Source organism: Botrytis sinoallii, assembly GCF_014898435.1.
Source record: "Botrytis sinoallii strain Bc 23 chromosome Unknown BSIN_012, whole genome shotgun sequence".
Classification (NCBI taxonomy): Eukaryota; Fungi; Ascomycota; class Leotiomycetes; order Helotiales; family Sclerotiniaceae; genus Botrytis; species Botrytis sinoallii.
Window position 1 is genome coordinate 483706 of NW_024066039.1, and position 17387 is coordinate 501092.

The 17387-nt window shown below is 42.2% G+C and overlaps 6 protein-coding genes across 6 annotated transcripts; 2 read left to right on the top strand and 4 right to left on the bottom strand.

Annotated features, from left to right (window-relative positions):
* Positions 1–2200: 2200 nt before the first annotated feature.
* Positions 2201–3395, top strand: EAF02_007164 (uncharacterized protein; the record flags this gene model as incomplete). The annotated part of the gene is made up of 2 exons (XM_038903212.1): positions 2201–2558; positions 2620–3395. 2 exons carry the CDS (start codon positions 2201–2203, stop codon positions 3393–3395), a joined length of 1134 nt encoding a protein of 377 aa, XP_038756691.1.
* A 4644-nt stretch (positions 3396–8039) lies between these two features.
* On the top strand, positions 8040–9096 carry EAF02_007165 (uncharacterized protein; the record flags this gene model as incomplete). The annotated part of the gene is made up of 2 exons (XM_038903213.1): positions 8040–8195; positions 8254–9096. 2 exons carry the CDS (start codon positions 8040–8042, stop codon positions 9094–9096), a joined length of 999 nt encoding a protein of 332 aa, XP_038756692.1.
* Positions 9097–9332: 236 nt separating this feature from the next.
* On the bottom strand, positions 9333–10938 carry EAF02_007166 (uncharacterized protein; the record flags this gene model as incomplete). Its single annotated transcript, XM_038903214.1, has 2 exons — positions 9333–10211; positions 10309–10938. The coding sequence occupies 2 exons, from the start codon at positions 10936–10938 to the stop codon at positions 9333–9335; spliced, it is 1509 nt and encodes a 502-aa protein (XP_038756693.1).
* A 548-nt stretch (positions 10939–11486) lies between these two features.
* On the bottom strand, positions 11487–12220 carry EAF02_007167 (uncharacterized protein; the record flags this gene model as incomplete). Its single annotated transcript, XM_038903215.1, has 2 exons — positions 11487–11977; positions 12040–12220. 2 exons carry the CDS (start codon positions 12218–12220, stop codon positions 11793–11795), a joined length of 366 nt encoding a protein of 121 aa, XP_038756694.1. The 3' UTR covers positions 11487–11792.
* A 376-nt stretch (positions 12221–12596) lies between these two features.
* On the bottom strand, positions 12597–14964 carry EAF02_007168 (uncharacterized protein; the record flags this gene model as incomplete). The annotated part of the gene is made up of 6 exons (XM_038903216.1): positions 12597–13073; positions 13138–13403; positions 13452–13723; positions 13775–14162; positions 14320–14657; positions 14912–14964. The coding sequence occupies 6 exons, from the start codon at positions 14962–14964 to the stop codon at positions 12597–12599; spliced, it is 1794 nt and encodes a 597-aa protein (XP_038756695.1).
* A 284-nt stretch (positions 14965–15248) lies between these two features.
* On the bottom strand, positions 15249–17026 carry EAF02_007169 (uncharacterized protein; the record flags this gene model as incomplete). Its single annotated transcript, XM_038903217.1, has 3 exons — positions 15249–15881; positions 15933–16103; positions 16151–17026. 3 exons carry the CDS (start codon positions 17024–17026, stop codon positions 15249–15251), a joined length of 1680 nt encoding a protein of 559 aa, XP_038756696.1.
* Positions 17027–17387: the final 361 nt, after the last annotated feature.

A 17387-nucleotide genomic window follows, 5' to 3' on the forward strand; every position in this document is an offset into this window, starting at 1 on the left:
GTTTGGAAGAAGGAATAATGTTTGGAGCGTGCAAGAAGATCATTCCGCAAAGGTATTTGGGGGAATTTTGGCACAGCATATGGGTTTCATGCCAGGTTGAATAATTTACTTATATGATAATGATGGTTGGTAACGTATAAAGTAGGAGGGTTATAGGGCTATTCAGGGGAAAGCGGGGGGTGCGAAATAACGCGTTTCTCATTCACGTCTGCATTCGCAATCCCACTCTCAACTACAAACACAAGGGTTCTAGAAGAACGTGTGCAATGGACACCCAAAATCTCCCAGCGTAGAGGGATCTTGTGATATGTTATATCAATCAAACCGTTTTTTTTTACATGCGAGAAAAAAACCCCTCAGGGAGTTCTAGTGGTCATGAGCACCGAAATGCCATCCTATATCGATACCAGAAGTTTGCATGCATTGGAAGCTTGGACTGCCTAAAACATGCAAGTGATATAATTCTCACGCCTGGCAAGCTAGATGACAGATCATTGCGAGCTGCTGCAAGACGTGTACCAAAAATTGTGATAGAATAATTAAGAAGAGGTCAGGACTTAATCTTACTCAATTACAAGTCAGATGATGAGGTGAGATATCTGAGAATGATGAGACAATTGTGGGGAGTAGGATTGAACAGATGTGTACGCATATATATATTTATGAGTTGATATCCTGCTATGGGTGCTCCAAGCTCACCAGTTCTAATTCAATGGGCAAAAAAGCTTGCGTGTAATTCTCTGACATATGATCTCACAGATCTAGGCGGAGCTACAGGTGGATTGGGAGATCTGTGACTAAGTTAATCACACACGTATAACTCTTTCCATGATGCTTTCAATGATCGTTCAGTTCTAGTTCTCGTGCCAAATCATGCAAATTGTCGTATGTATGGAACATGACTGACGTTGATTATTTAAATAAGTCTCAGTAACTTTGGCAGACTGCGCTTACCACGGTCATTCTTGGAAATGTGTGTGACATGGATGTTTTGTATCAGTTTGCTCTACACAACTCCCAGATTCGTTTGAAGAAAGAATCACAGAGCAACATATGCTAAAGTTTTTGATGTGACCCTGAATTCTCAGAGGGATCTGATAGAATAATGTATCTATGAACTATGATAGTGGGAATGATGGATGGTAGTGGAGGTTTCTCGATGGGAGGGGTGAATGGGCCAAGCGAAAAGAGCAGCTCTGTAACGCCAGACACCCCATGCACTGCTTGCAATCACGTCTCTTGAAAGCGATGGAGCAATATGAAAGATAATGACTCCAAATGTTAGATGAAAACTGCACATCAGATCGTGACAACTCTCCTAGATGCATGACTTCATGAATACTCAAATGCCAACTGATTGACACGGCGACAAATGAAAATCTAAGGAAATTTAGATATCCGATAGAATAGGGGAGATCACTTGCACAGAAATCCTGCGGTAATTGCTATTTCTTGGCTAAAGCTACTTGCTTCATACAGAAGGGAGAGGGAGCAAACTCGATAAACAATATACCTACCTATGTACCAGTAAATATAATCCTAATGCGATGTCATAATAGAGTTATCTTTTCAATTTCACCAATTCTTTAAAATGTGGAGTTTTCCCCTTAAATAAGCTCAAAAATCCTTTCCCTGCCGGTAGATCAAACCCCTCTAACTTAGCGCTGACAGGGACCCCCAACTGCGCCACGGCCAGCGTGTCATTGACCACTTACAGGGCTCATCTATTACGCCATGGCCCCTTCGTTTCAATCTCCATCTAATCTTGACCACCAAACAAAAGAATCTCAAACCTTTAAAAAACAAACGTGCAGAAAAGACGAGCTGAGAAATGCACGACGACGCACAAACTAGATATCTTGAATACGAGAAAAGATGGGGGGGGGTACTGTCCTCTCTTTTGTATCTTCATTTCTTCTTTATTGATTCGTGTTGCTTGATTCAACATTCTTGGTAGGTTATTCACTCGGTCGGCCAACCTCATTGTTTTCCTGCCCTTTTTTATTATTATAACAGTTGTTTTGGTTTGCATATGCATATGAACTGGTCGATTTAACTCTCATTGTGTTGATCCAGTTTCGAAACATATATTTCGTTCTATATTTCATTCTAGTCTGTTACATTTCTAGCAGTCGTACCACACCACAGCACTCACGACGTTGATAAATTCTTCCGGGCCTCGGCCAGCAGATCCTTTAGAATGAAGATATTCTCTCTGCCGCCTATTCCTTTAATCTTATTATTTACGACCATTAATAAAGTCCTCGCACAGAAAGATAATGGAGAAGATTGTTCATGTTTTCGGACGGATAGTGCGTCATCTGGATATTTCACATACCATCGATTCCATGATTTTCGAACAGTAGCAGCAGCTTCGCAGACTGTGCCCAATTTAATTTCGAATGAAAGTGATACATCGAATGCACTGGCAACATCAGAATTCTTCTCGGGGCAGGCTTGGAATAATGATTGGTCGACGCAGAATTGGAATAATAGTGATTCAATGGAGAGTGGAAGTGGTGTGCTGATGGTTAATTCGGCAAATAATGTCTACATTGGTATGTTTTAAACTACCCTTCTCTCCTTCTGCCACTCGAGGTATTAACACGCCATTCGCAGAAACCTCTACCGATAATGATACCTCCTACAATACCTATCTTACCCTCCGTACAGCGCGTCTCGAGGGCTTCCAATCCGTAGCCGAATTCGACTCCAACGAAAAGAATTTCCAATATATGTCCGCCCGATTCCTAGCTCGAGTGGTTGGTTCCGAAGGAGCATGCGCGGGAATGTTCACTTATCTCGAGTCTGACCCTATCCAAGAAGCCGACATTGAAATTTTAACATCTGGTCCCCGTAACGTGGTCCAATACACAAACCAACCTTCCTTAAATAAAGAAGGTGATGCCGAGCCTAGAGCTACAAGCAATGCTTCAACTGCAGACGGTGCTATGGATTGGAGTGTTTGGAATATTTATCGAATGGATTGGATGCCCAAACAGACATCATGGTATGTCAATGGCGAGAGTGTGGCAAATATCACATACCAGGTTCCGAAGGATCCGAGTGGTCTGATATTGAATATGTGGAGTGATGGAGGGGAATGGACGGGAAATATGAGTTTGTATGATGAGGCGTACCTGCAAGTTCAGTGGATTGAATTGGCTTTTAATACTAGCGGGGATTTTGCGGGCAGCAAGAGAGATCTGGAGAAGAGGAAAAGCAAAGGCTGTAAGGTTGTTTGTGGAATTGATGAAGGAGTTAATGTTACGGGTACCCCGGCGTTGTTGATCAATAATACGAATGCGGCGACATTGGGATGGAAGGAGGGGACAGGGTGTATGGGGTGGGTTCCCGTGTTTGTAGTTGGGTTGGCTGCTTTTGGGTTCTTGTGATCTTTTTCATTGATGTTACGATATATAGACGGAGATCAGAAGGGTTGAGCCTCGAGCGGGAGCGATCTCCGTATTTCAATAGGTTATGATGTAATGAATGTGAGAAATTATAATTGTCTATCACATTACCCTAGCTACCTAAGTAGCATGATATCTAACCTGGCTAGAGATCCCATCTATTACTTGCTGTAGTTTGGAAGTATATCTTGAGGAAACTTGAACTTAACCTAATTCCCTCTCGGTTTTCCTAGCTCCCTCGCTTATGCACTTTAGCATTTCATCGGAGAATGGGGCCTACTCAATCTTAAAGGTCGAGGGTCTCTCGGAAAGACTTATTGAAGACACTCGTCCACTAGATTGGGGCTTACTTGAGTTAGGTAATTCTTTGTAAGATTACCTGATCTCAATCAATTTATCAAATTCTTTCGCTTACTAATTCTTCGAAATCATGATATACACACATAAATACATACCTATAGTAGCCCCCGCAGGAGCGATCACCATGGATATCTACGATACGCCTCAACTAGATTCCGTCAGCTTGGAGTGATTATGAGAATTGATGGTATCAAATTGTGATGAGCTTGAGTTTGAGATTGCCAGTGCCCTTGGGATGGTATGATAAAGAATCTGGCAATTGGGCGGATAGGTTTTGGGTTTTTTTGTTGCCATTCCCATTTGCGATCTTTGGGAATGGGATGATAGGAATCGAATGATATAGATACTTTAGAATCCCCTTTTCAAAACATTCCGAGTCTACCATGGTAAATTTTCCATATTACATACTCTGAACCATCACATTGTTCATATCTATTTTGCAAAGCGTCGTCCCAAAACTCTCTTTCAAGCTGCCCATACAAAATCTTTACCCTGAGCATTAGCTAGGATCTGGAGTTCTTCAGTGGTGTGTGCGAGCTCTTTTATGATGCCCTGGACAGATTTCTCGGATACGGAGAGAGACAATGGAAATTTAATTGCAAAGAGGGGTAAAGAAGGGTGAAAACCTACCTGGGTCAGCTTTCCGAGCTCTCCATTTACTCCGTTCAGTTTTATTTTTCCACGTGGCATACACGCTTTTGTTCAGTGAAGAAGTATCTCGTGATATTATTCACTTCTTCGTTTTCTATTCCTTGGCCCTGATTAGATTAGGGTTCTTCGTTATTGGTCTTTGTGATTCACAATCAAAATAATTAAACCTCTGGAGTTCCAATGAAAAAGATATAACTCCACGAGTGAGAAAGTTATACACAATTGCTATGCTTCTGGTTGTTGACCAAAGATATAGCAAGTTCCGTATGAGATCAGTATCCCTATGGGATTTATTATGGAAGTTTACAACACGAATCTTTGTTGTCATTGTGTTTTTTACTTCAGGTGATATCATTCTAAAGAGATAAAATCGCATCATGTTTGACTATTTTACAATTAAACTAGCTAACCTTTCCAAACATTCATAGCATTGAATTAATATACCCTTAATGATGATTTTGAAATTCAATCCAAAGACTCCTTGGGTTTATTCATCGTGCATGTCTCTTCGCGATTTGAAGATATGAGAGCTATATATGATGAGGATCGCCCGCTATTTCACCCTTACGCCACATTCACTAGAACCCGAAGAGGTAGAAAAGCCCTTCAGTAAGGTCAGTAAGATTAGGAAAGGGGTGAATGGTCGCGGACTACATCTATTTGCTTGATGTTTCACACGAGACTCTCAGTGAACTGGTGATCTATAAATTCCCGTCGACTTCTTTTCCTTACTCACAATCTAAAGTCCATGGAATAGACACAGGAGAAGCCTCCAAGCCGTAAACGCATAACACAGCAAGACAGCTCTCGACTTGGGATTTTCTGTCTCTCTCCGAGGAAACTGGTGCACGCAAGTCTTTGATCACGGAAATGTATACTGTGAATTTCACCTAAGGGATCTTTGATAGAGGAATGAAAAACTTCAAATTTTTGTTATATATTTGCAGTGATAGGACGATTTAACATTTATCCCGCTAATGATCAAAAAGTAAATTCATAGAAAAATTTTCTGCTGTGATGATATGATGATATGATACACTGATGCGTGGGTACAAGCCAGCGGCGGGGAACTATCAGAATAGATGCAGTCCGTGAACCCGCTGGTGTCGTTTGAGCTCTCTTCTGCTTCAAATGATCTCATATTTTGGTCAGGATTTAATTAAGTTCCCAAAGACTAGAAGAGTTTATACCAAAGTTTGGAAATGACTGACTTCTCAATATTCATTACCAGATCAAATAAGATGATCTTGAGCCTCTGCAATCAACTCCAGAGCGTTGAGAATACTCGCCCCATCCTTCGAATCATATAGTCGTGGTCCTGTGATGAATTAATATCCGTTCGGCTAGCCACTTTGCTCCATCACGGATTTTATATATGCAGTAGTACGATTCCAAGAAGAAACACATAGTATGGAATCCCAGAGAGGCGGAAATTTCCGAGTATGATGGCAATTAGGTTTCTCAAATACACTGTAACTTCCATTGAAAAATTCAGACCCCTCGTTTGGTTGATGTCCTGGAGGCCTTAGCTTTACAAACAACTTCGGTGCGTCTTTGATTGTCATCATCAATTGTCATCATTTGTTTCCTTTTACAATTTTGGGTGTCAGACGGCGATGTATTCTGAGTTATTGATGTGATACATTGGCTGGTGTATACAGATTACTACATTTTTTCCCCACGCGTCTTACTTTCCACGGCTCTGAATAGCTCGAGTTTAGTCTACACTCAAATCCATTATATAAAGATTGTTTAAGTTCAGAAACTCTTCAGGTTGACTTGGAAATAACTTGTAGCTTCCTTATAAGAAAGATTATCAGACATTGAAAGGGGAGGGGGCCGGGAATGAACTTAGCCGACGGTAAATTTCCGGTATCTGTTTGAAGCTGAAGAGAATCAATTTCACTAACCAGATATCAATAATGAGATCATTTATAGGAATTAGCTTGCTAACCCCCCACAGATTACTAGCTGCGCCTCACTAGCCATGATCTACTCAATACATACGTTCACCACACTTTCAACTCTAAAGGCTTAGGTATCTCTCAAATCAACAATATATAAGTCAAGTAATTTCCGCTCAGGATATGATTTATTTTGTCAAGCCATCTCTATAGCTCCTCCAACTAAAGCCGATAGATTGTAGTCATTGCTGTGCTTCGATCTATCAAATAATTTAGCAAAAATTGACCACCATCTCAACATTTTGGTTGAAGTTTGATTGTTTCACAGGAAATCTTTCCGTTCAGGCTGAATAGTAGCTTCCATGCCGTCCTAGCTTTTGAAACGGAGAATCAATTCATGTTATCTATCTTGCTCTTTGCTGTCACGATATACAATATTTTGTCTTTAATGACAGTACTAGGCTGTGTAACTAGTAAGTAAGATGGATCTTTACACCGTAAATATCTATATGTATATTCTCAATTTTTTTCATGCAAACGCTCCGCAGGTCCAAGCCAAAAAAGATTGAAGGCCTCTTCAGATAAAGGGAATCTGGTATTGTAATTTTCAAAACTAATTAGTGACTGCTCTGCTAGTATTTGATATGGATCTCCTCAGACTAATAGCAATACAATCATTAAAACCGTGAGACTGGCTAACAAGGCCTTCTACTGCAGACAGACCTAGTCTCAGATGCCCCTCTTTTGTTGATCAGCGAATCCATTCACTTTTCCGCATTTTCCAGACTCTGAAACTTTTCTCCGCACGCTCCTCAACCACTTTCCCCTTATTTAAGAGATCGAATGGTCCATTCTAATCAATAGACAAACGTGATTGACAAACCGTTCACACACATATTGTGTCTTGTGAGCTTTGTGCACAACTATGTGGCTCCTATTGAATAAATTAAGCGTGAGCTTGCGTAGATCTTAGCAGGGGAATTCTCCCGCGAAAGCCCTCGTAATTCGAGGTTCAGATAGAACTCATCATGTTTTCGATAGTAGAATTTAGCATGGAAGATTGACAACAATAAATGTACAACGACAATCGTGGGATTAGAACTGCTGTGGAATGAAAGTCAGGTCTTTGCTTAGAAATGGACCTTTCGTTTGGCAATTTGCAACAATTAATGACAGATTTAGGCGGTTCGTCATTCATAAGGTTTTGACTGCTTCTGTGAGTACACCCCGGGTCCATCGAAGAGATTCATCCGTATTAAAGTTAAAGAAGCGACTCACGTTTCGTTACCGCTACAGATGATCCGATTTAGTTTCTCACATGAACTAGTGTCACATAAGCCCATCTACCGTTCTCCACTATCATAACTTCGAAGGTTCGTAGATTGAGTCAATACCCTGGATGAAATGAATCTGAACTACAGTCGTATGATACTTGTTCGTTGATGTAACCCTACATGCGGGGCAGGTGAGGGGAAATGCGGGGAGGAATAATGTGTTACCCTAAGCATAGCTAATGTTGTTGCCATCACCATTCAAGGTGTGGTACTCCGGATATATTGAATGCTGTGTAATTCTGCGTGCCGGGATATGAGAAAGGGAGTGAAGATTTCGTTGAAGTCTATATAAAGACACAACATACTCAAAATATCTCCCAATCTTATTCATTCTTCAACCTCGGGTTTGAAATCTTAAGAAGGAAATCACATGCAAAATGGGAAAGAAGGTCATTGCCGCCGCGGTTCATGCCGCTCCAGTCTTCATGGATAAGAAAGGCAGCATCGAAAAGGTTTTGCAACTAATCAAGGAAGGAAAAGAGCAAGAAATTGAATTATTAGTCTTTCCCGAGACATTCGTTCCTGGATATCCAGTGAGTCCCTTCGATTCATTTCTTCTGCTACTCAGACTGACGCAGAACCTTTAAATAGTACTTCATTCACACCCACCCACCCCTCAAGATCGTTGATGCACAAGCTCAATATGCGGACGAAAGTGTAGTCGTCGGAAGAACAGGCGGTGATCTCCTCCCTATCATGTATCTCTGTGCCGAACTAAAAATAGCTGTGTCGATCGGAATATCAGAGCGTGTGGAAGGAGGCCACACACTGTTCAACTCGCAAGCGTTTATCGATACCGACGGAACTCTCCTCGGGGTCCATAGAAAGATTCAACCTACGCACGCCGAGCGCACGCTCTGGGCACAAGGAAGCGGAAATACCTTAAAAGTATGGCCAAGCAGCGTTGGCCGAATAGGAGGACTTGCATGTTGGGAAAATGGAATGAATAACGCACGTCAAGCATTAATCGAAGATCGACAAGAGATTCATGCTGCAGCATGGGCAGCCCTTAACACTGTATCGGGATTCGAATCGGTAGCAAACATTCAGATCGAAGCGTTGATGAAAAATCATGCATTTACAGCACAAGTATGGGTCATTTGTGCAAGTAATTATGTCGACGATAGGACTTTGGAGTGGATGGAGGAAACCCTAGGACCGCAGGATCTTGTCAAGAAGGGTGGGGGATGGAGTGCGGTTATTCATCCTTTTTGTGCTGTGTTGGCGGGTCCGCATACGGGAGCTGAGGAGAAGTTCTTGAAGGCAGAGATTAACTATGATGAACTAGGTGGCGTGAAAGTTTGGATTGATGCTAGTGGACATTATAAACGTCCTGAAATATTGAAGTTGGACGTTGATAGAAGTCCAAAATGGCCGGATGATGAAATCCTGGCAAGTGGTGCTTCTATAGACCTCAGACCTACGATGGAGTAGGAAGTCAGTAACAATTGGGGGTTCAGTATCAATGAATGTTGTTTGCTCATAGCGAGAGGCCATCCAACGGGATTTAAAAACTGAAATTCAAGACTGAAGTTTGAATTGCTTGAAACATTAATTTCAGCAACCTTGTTGTAATGTTAATGTTTGTATTGTTCCTTTATTATACATCGAGTGATTGAATCTATACTTCCTCTCGCAAGAAAACCTCAGATTTGCATAGCATCAGTCGTCTACCTCATACCCTCGTTAACTTTCTCATCTTCAGAGTCCTTAGCGATGCTTGCTTCAACGATTTCCGCAGCATGGATTATCCTTGCCCAGCTTGCGCACCCAATCATAGTCTTGCACAGATTTCCCTCTTTGTCCCTTTCTTGCATATTTTGTTCTCCAGTTTTTCCGACACCAAATTTCTTGTAGAACTGGCGTGCATGCTTAGGGGAAATCGTGTAGGGGCGGCTACCGCGATAGTACAACGAATCCTCCCTATCCCTCATAAACTCCTTTCCCCATTTAGCGATACGAACAATTTCATTTCTAAGTTTCTTTGTGTGTGCATGCTTTGAAAGAGCAAGATATCCATCCACAAGATGATGTAAGAAAAAGGATCCGTCTGAAAGCATTCTTTGAGATAGATTTGGATTACAGTGATCGAAAAGTGCGCCCTCGGGATTCATTGCTGCTTCCGCGATTTCTATTGCCGTTGACAGATATCTAAGATCGTTGGTAGCTTCGTACAATAGTGTAAATCCATGAATGGCGAATCCACTATTATATGACCATTTCGTACGTTCGATTTCCGTGGATCCATCTTCTTTAATTTTCAATTGATCCCAGATGAGTTTATCTTTTGGATCTTGCAAGTTCTCCTGAAGCCAAGTCAATAAGATTGTGGCAAACCTAAGATAAGATTCAGCTTTATCGCGAGTCTCAATGACATGAGTTGACGGCAAAGCTCTTATTCTCAAGGCCGATACAGCAGCTGGGCCAATTGAGCAAGCAGCTCGAACTGTCTTGTCTGAGAGATGCCATGCGATGCCACCTGATTCTTTCTCCGCAAATGGCATAATAAAACACTCCAGAACGTCCTTGGCTTGAAGTAAAAACTCGAGCTGCCCGTAACTTCATACGACGATACTAAAGCTTGAACGACGTGAGCGTTATCATCATAGTAAATGTCTTTATTTCCAAGGAACATCTTCCAAGCACAAATGCATGGTAGTCCTTGTTCCAGTATTCTTGCTGTACTTTTTCAACTTGATTTATTCTCGAATGCGAAAGACAGTCGGCAGCTGCATGAAGCATGATAGAGACAGGCCATAAGACATATGCGAAATCATTTTCTTTCCCCAGAGTACTTTCGTGCTCTACTTTGCCCTGGAATTGGTGTTTTTCTCTACAGTAAAAGTATTGAAAGGTCTCCTCAGCTAGAGTTCCAGATTCAGTCTCGCAGTTCTTTGCATCAAATATGTATGATTCATTTCGGAAGAATGACGAAATAGGCGGTTTGAACGGGTCCGGACGGGGTAATTGTGCCTGAAATCGCACCAAATCTTCATCACGAGGCTCGTCAACGTGTTCCACATTTTGATGAACATGTAATTCTCGGAGCTGCTCTTCCAGAGTCATTCCGACAGGTTGTTCAGGGATCAGAGACTGTTGCTGCTCTGTAGTCACTTCATCAGCTTGCTCGGAGATCGTAGACTGTTGCTGCTCTGTAGTCATTTCACCAGTTTGTTCAGAGCTCGTTGACTGTTCCTGAGGCGTGGTAGAGTCTTGATCAGGCCTCTTAATCTTTTCTTTGACTTTCCTAGTGCTCTTCTTCACGAATTGTCTCATCGTGATTTGTAATGTTATTTTGACAGTTTGGAATAATGTTTATGGAACACGGGAAAAGAAATTAAATGAGCTTGTAACTTATCTTTTATTTACACCATGCCACATAGATTTACTGTATCGCGATTGCCATGAATCTTAGCTGCGTTGCAAACAGTGCTTGGAATGCGGGCAGGGCAGGTACGCTCGGGTGCTGCACTGGGCTAAGGTTTACACAAGTGTCATTGCGCCACATTAGAAGCTCAATGGCTCAATGGCACACGAATAGAGTGCCTCGATTACCACAATTGTAATTACGACTTGTTATATGGTAATGATAAAATTAATTACTCTAGCAAATTGATGTTATCCTCGTCTAAATGTATAAAAAGCAGATACCCTATTCGATTGAAAGTTGTATTTTGATGAAGAACTAGCAAGCTACATAATTGAATACTCAAAACACTCAATGCTTTGTCGCTCCTTCCTAGATGCTCCCACATAAGGCGATCAGGAAAGAGGGTAAAACTTTTTCGATTGGTCGATCTAGGATTTTGCTTGAAGTCTATCGAGTGGTCAGCTTACTGGGGCATCTCTACTGTCCAAGATACAAGTGATGAAGTTTCGTTGACCTGCTTTGTAGTGATTTAGAGACAAGAGGTTATTTTCGTATTAGTTGTATCATTTGTCATTTGTTCCAAACATAGGCTTCCTCGACTATTTATGTCACTACTTCTTGCCAATTACCAAATTATTGAGTTCTTGTCTGAAAATTCATTGACACCTCCCTCCTTCGGCTAACTACCTCGGAGAGTGAATTCCCTATTGTGAGACCAACTTGTGTCCCTTTCGTATTTACATCCTTAACTCCACATCTCTTAAACATTGCCCTCAAATCCCACGACCGTAGTTTCCCCGTGCTTAAACGTCCTCAATCCCGTTCTGGTGATCTTCAACTGACTCCCACAATTTGGATCTGGACATGCTATCAGTCCGTCTGTGGTCATCCAATCATTGGAATGGGTGAAGCGTTGCTTTGCTGCTAGTAGAGGGAGAACCGATGCTGTGGGGTTGTTAGTTTTGGCCTAATCTATTGGTAGGGAGCTCATGAATGAAGTAACGAACATAAACTGTATATGCTAATTCCCTGGCCAGGTGGTAAATATAGCATTTCTCCCTCGAGAGTAAAATGATCACCTTCCTTGGCACCACAGAGGATTTTGGAAGAGGGAGGGCAGATAACTTCGACACGGAGATCGAAAAGCTGAAAGGAATCATCAATCGGGGTTGAAGATGTCGTCGCCATTTTTATGGTTGGGCTCGGAAGTAGAGATCGTCAAAAGATGCTGTGTGGGTAGTGGTGGTAGTAGAGTAGGCTTGGATTTGAAATCGGCTCGGAGAGTGTAACCTTAGTTCCGGGTAAGAGTATAGATTTGAGTGTGTCTTCGGGACCACAGCCTTGATATCTAACCTTACCAAATAATAAGGCTCTCAGGATCTGTCAACACAACAACCCACTGAGAGACCGAATACTATCGGCGTTCTACGGTAAAGAATCATTATTCCAGGTTCCCCGCACGATATGAAGGATCCCCCACTTTTGAACACCGATAATGGAGATAGTGACATATCGAATGCTGATTGCAGATCAATTAAGATACGAGTCAACACACTCTGACAACTTAACGAGGAAGACTGTTATCGGACAAAAGATTCCCCTCGCTCATCCAAAAGCCAGCATCGGTCATCAAACCATCCCAGATTTCCTTATCATGTAGTAAATCCGTGCTGAAATCCGGCGTGCTCCCATTTATTGAAGTTGTGTCTGTCAATTCCCCAGTGTCCTGATAGGATTGAACGGGTCTGGGGACCTGGTAGCTTGTACCCACATCGGTGTTCATTCGATTATGGAGACTCTCTAGTGACGTTGGAATGTCGGGTTGATGCGAGTGAACACCGTGATCTCGGACTTGATTGCTAGCATGGGATTTCAATCTATGGTATTTCCCAACGAGATTTTTCAAGAATCGTGCTTGCATTGCACAGCCCGTCATTTTTGTAGCACATTGTTCTGAGAAGGTATCGGATGAGAGGAGAATTGCCTGTAACGATTGAGTCTCGAGATCTGAGCGTAAATTCTTAGGAAGAGATAGCAGCAACTGCCATTGTCAGTAGTTTATTTCAGACATTGTGAAACGTTTGACAATAAACGAATGTACCCACCTTAATGAGGAATATGGCAGCATAAGCTGTCATCACATGAACAGAGTCCTGTACAAAGTAGAGCTGTTTGAGAGGCCCAATGACTTTCGATATATTCTCCAACATGCCGATTGCACTTGAAGAACATTGCCACAGTGCTGATTTCGATACTGCAGATCCTTCCTTTGCAGCTTTGAGGGATTGTTGCAAAGTATAGGAGTTGAGAAGGAGGCGGAGATGTAAGCCATAGAAGTTGACAAGGAATTGCTGAGGAGGTGCGACCATTTCTATGGAAACTTAGCGACAGGTCAGATATCAGGAAAGATTCAACAAACCATCTTCAAATTTGGGCAACCAATCCTTTTCCCAGGCGTTGAGTTCGGTGTTTAAGAGTTTAGACAAAATTTCTGACCGGAACTTTTGAGAATCTAATTTAGTCGATGACGAAAGCTCGAGAAACTCGGCACTGATTAAACGTAGACAGACAAACGCCGAGAGAAGCAGATCCCCACCAGGTACAGCGTATTCTTCTTGGTACCATTCGCTTGCTTTTGATATCAGGTTGTTTTGGTCTATCATCCAGGGTTTGTCGAGTTGTAAGCTTAAGCTTCGATCTGTTAGAGAATATGGTCAGGTTAAGAATGGGGTAAAGACTAACCTTCTGTCATAAACAAATAATACCAGCCATGTTCTCTCAATATTTCTAGCTTCCCTGATGCTTAATTCATCGGTCGAGGTCCGCGGCTTTTGTGTCACCGGTTTCAGTTCGTGCCACCCGAGCTCAATGCACATGCGAATGGCATAGCCAACGAGTAGCCAAGTGCGTATCTCAGCTGGTTCTTTCCAATAAGTAAAGATTAATATTGCTTGAACAATCTCTGTGGACTTAGCTCCCCGGGTAAATACCCTTCCGAGTAGATTTTCGGTATGCGACCTGAGTGTGGGATGAAGCGCGGGGTGAAACGCTTTAGAAGAGGCTGAAAGAATTGCAGTGAGGAGGAATGATGAACGTTGGCGAACGCAATCAAATGTATGGAGTTTAGGGTCTAATTGACAGATGTATGGATTCAGACAACGCATAAAACTATTCCCTGTCAGATTCAAAGGCAATTTTTCTCATAGTTCCGTCTTATAAGGATTTCAAATCATTGAGTCTTACCTATCGAATAAACCAAGTGCAACAGGAAAACTGAGCATGTTTACATGTGATCGGATCATTGAAGTTATCTGCACTTGGGGTTGGTGATCTCGGTGGAGGGTGAGGTCTCAGAACATCCGGCACAGAAAGAATATTCTCTAGAGAGAATTTCCCAAATTGTGCTTCCCTACTTAGTATTCCAACTTGTTGTAATCCTTCGCTGCCCCATGATTGTGAAGTTTGGGGTGGAGATGTATCTAATATACCACTTGGTATGGCGTTTGGAGGTGTTTGTCGTTCCATCTCACCACGAAGATGTGTTGCAGCTGGGGGTTGATTTAGTGACTCGGCAATGCTTCCGCTTTCAATTTGTGCATTTGGCCTCTGAACTTTTCGTCTTATCCTAAAGATAATTAGTACATAAATCATGCTGTACTGCATTTCAGTGAGATTGTGAATACTTTGTTCCAGGCTTTCTCCCTCTTCGATGCTGCTCAAATATACATTCAAGCGACTTTCGTTTGCATCGCTCACATTTCTCATCGAGCGAAGTGCTTTTACACTTTAACTTTACACTCCGGCATGTCAAACATGCTATTTGACTTCAGATTTTTTGTCATTATCAACATCTGAAAGTTCAGCTCGAATGTGACTTACCTACTAAGTTTTGAACTAGAATGGCCAGGATGTACAGACGACGACGAAGACATTGTTCTCGAACAATTTGTTGGTATAGCATTGATCAAAAGGAGAAACACCTTTCAGGCAATTCGAGTACATATAAATGAATCTAGATTCCAGGATGCAACGCACTGTTCCAGCCTAATGTCCGGGGAAGATAGAAGATAGTCAAATAGCTTATCAGTGACCTGGCTCCTAGCCTGCTATCATCCCCCCACCTTTGTACAAATTTCGCCTCTTCTCTTTCCGGGCTGTAACCCCGAGAATGCAGTTGCTCAAACGGTGAAAGTTCCAGATTACTTTGATTTTGAGTTTACTGTCTATATTCCGCTCCACAATCTCCCATAGCTTCGAAGACATCTTTAGCTCTTGATCTATTTAATACACTTTGTATCGCCCCTTTATCTTCTACGTCGAGAACAAATGAGAAAGCTTTAAGATTTTCATCGATGTGCTCGCTGATCCCCATTCTTGCGCCTATTATGACAGCCCCGACATAATCGTGGTCCAACACCCATCTTATCGCCGCACTGGAAACAGAAACGTTATGCTTGGATCCAATTTTTGCCAGAATGTTTAACAATTCTTGAAAAAGTATCCATCCTCCCCATATGTTGATCATTTCGAAATATTTTCGATGACTTGGGGTCATGTTCTCGTCGAAAAGATTGGGAGCAGGTTTTCCAACCCATTTATCAGCTAAAAACCCGCCACATAACGAGCCATAAGTGAGTAGTTTAACGTTATGTTTCCTACAGCTTTCAACCATCTTAAAAGTGGGTCTCAGATCTATCAGGGAGAACTGAACTTGGTTCGAGACTGCCTTGACACCGCTTTCCAAAATTTCGCACATGTGATCTGAGTCGAAATTGCAGAGACCCAAGCTTTGGACGTTGGGATGCATCTCTATCAATCGCGCTGCTTCCACATATTGGTGATCGTTGTACTAAATTATTTGTCAGTGCATCACCGTCAACCCTTGCCATCGTGTACATACATCTTGCCAATGAAATTGGAGCAATTCCACGCTTGTAGAGTTTATCGCAGTGAGACGCTCTGACACATTTGCATCTACAACCTCTTTTGTTACTTGGATAGGTTCGAAGACCGCCCATTTCGTCGCACAGTACATCTTCTCGGAATCTTCTTGTCCCGATCGAAATTGTCCCTAACATATGTCAGTAGGCTAGCTTGCATTAACGACACCTGACTTACGAATGTCACTTCGGCATCACCATAATGATCAGCCATATCATATGCAATAAGCCCAGAATCGACATGCTTCCTAAAATGACGATCAATCTTCGATCTAGAAGCAGTCCCCCAAGCAGGACTAGAGAATTGCCAGAGCCCCATAAACATTCTGGGTACTTCAGCCGGTCCCAATTGAAAAGATTCTAATGCACTTTTCGAAGATTGAAATCCATTTGTCCGACGAAGGATTTCATTCTTCTGTAAAGGTTGAATTTCGCTGCCAGTTCCTTCAATCAGTTTCTCGAGACAACAAAGCCCACGGTCAAAGGGGAAATCTTGCCCGCGAGCAACAGCGATTCTTCTGCAGGCATGTAGTACTTCTCGTAATGTAGCAATAGTCTTGGAATCTTCGGTATTCATGGGGCGCATTCCTGAACTGGTAAGAAGTAATTTTTGTACCGCTGTTATTGACTGTACGACATCCCCATCGATAGTTGCTAGAATATCCAGGAACTCTTCTCCTTCTGCAGTTCTTTCGTCCCACTCCAAATTGTGTATTTGTTGTATGACGCTGGTGAGAAGTTCCACACTTTCGAATCCAAATCCACAGCCCATCAGACACCTATATCGACTCTGAATTCGCTGAAGGTCTGAAGTTGGTCGTGGTGATCCGCTAGATGTGCTGAAGAGCTCCGGTATGGAAGATGGCTTCGTGTTTGCAAGGTACTTTGAAGCAAGTTTGGTGAGACCGGCTGTATTTGAAGTATTTTCTCCTAAAAGACCTCGAAGTATTGATCGTAGACCGTCCGCTGGCATATTCGCAATGATGCAGTCTGTCATCATATTAACATGAGCAGCTTTCGCTGGAGACTTCGCAGCATTTTGTTCAGTATCCATATTGACCAAATGTGGTGCAATGAAGGGAAATTCAATTGATTGATCGTTGAGAGTCTTCATCTGAATTATAATTGAAAAGTCTTTTTGTGCTCAAACTGAACTGTCTGCTTCAGAGTATATAGACCCCTCAACGATTTGCCCACTCTCCATATTTCGCCCCCAATATTTACATAATTCATCGCGAAGACGTGCATGTTTGAAAGTTATCGACAGATCTTGGTGGGGAAACACCTTATCGTCTTGAACACCGAACACGCTAAATACCCCTGAAAGAATTAGTGTTCTATTGCACGGGGTCTTAATAATCCCCGACAATTTGCCTATCACGTTTGAACACCGATCTTTACGTCCTGCTTATCTT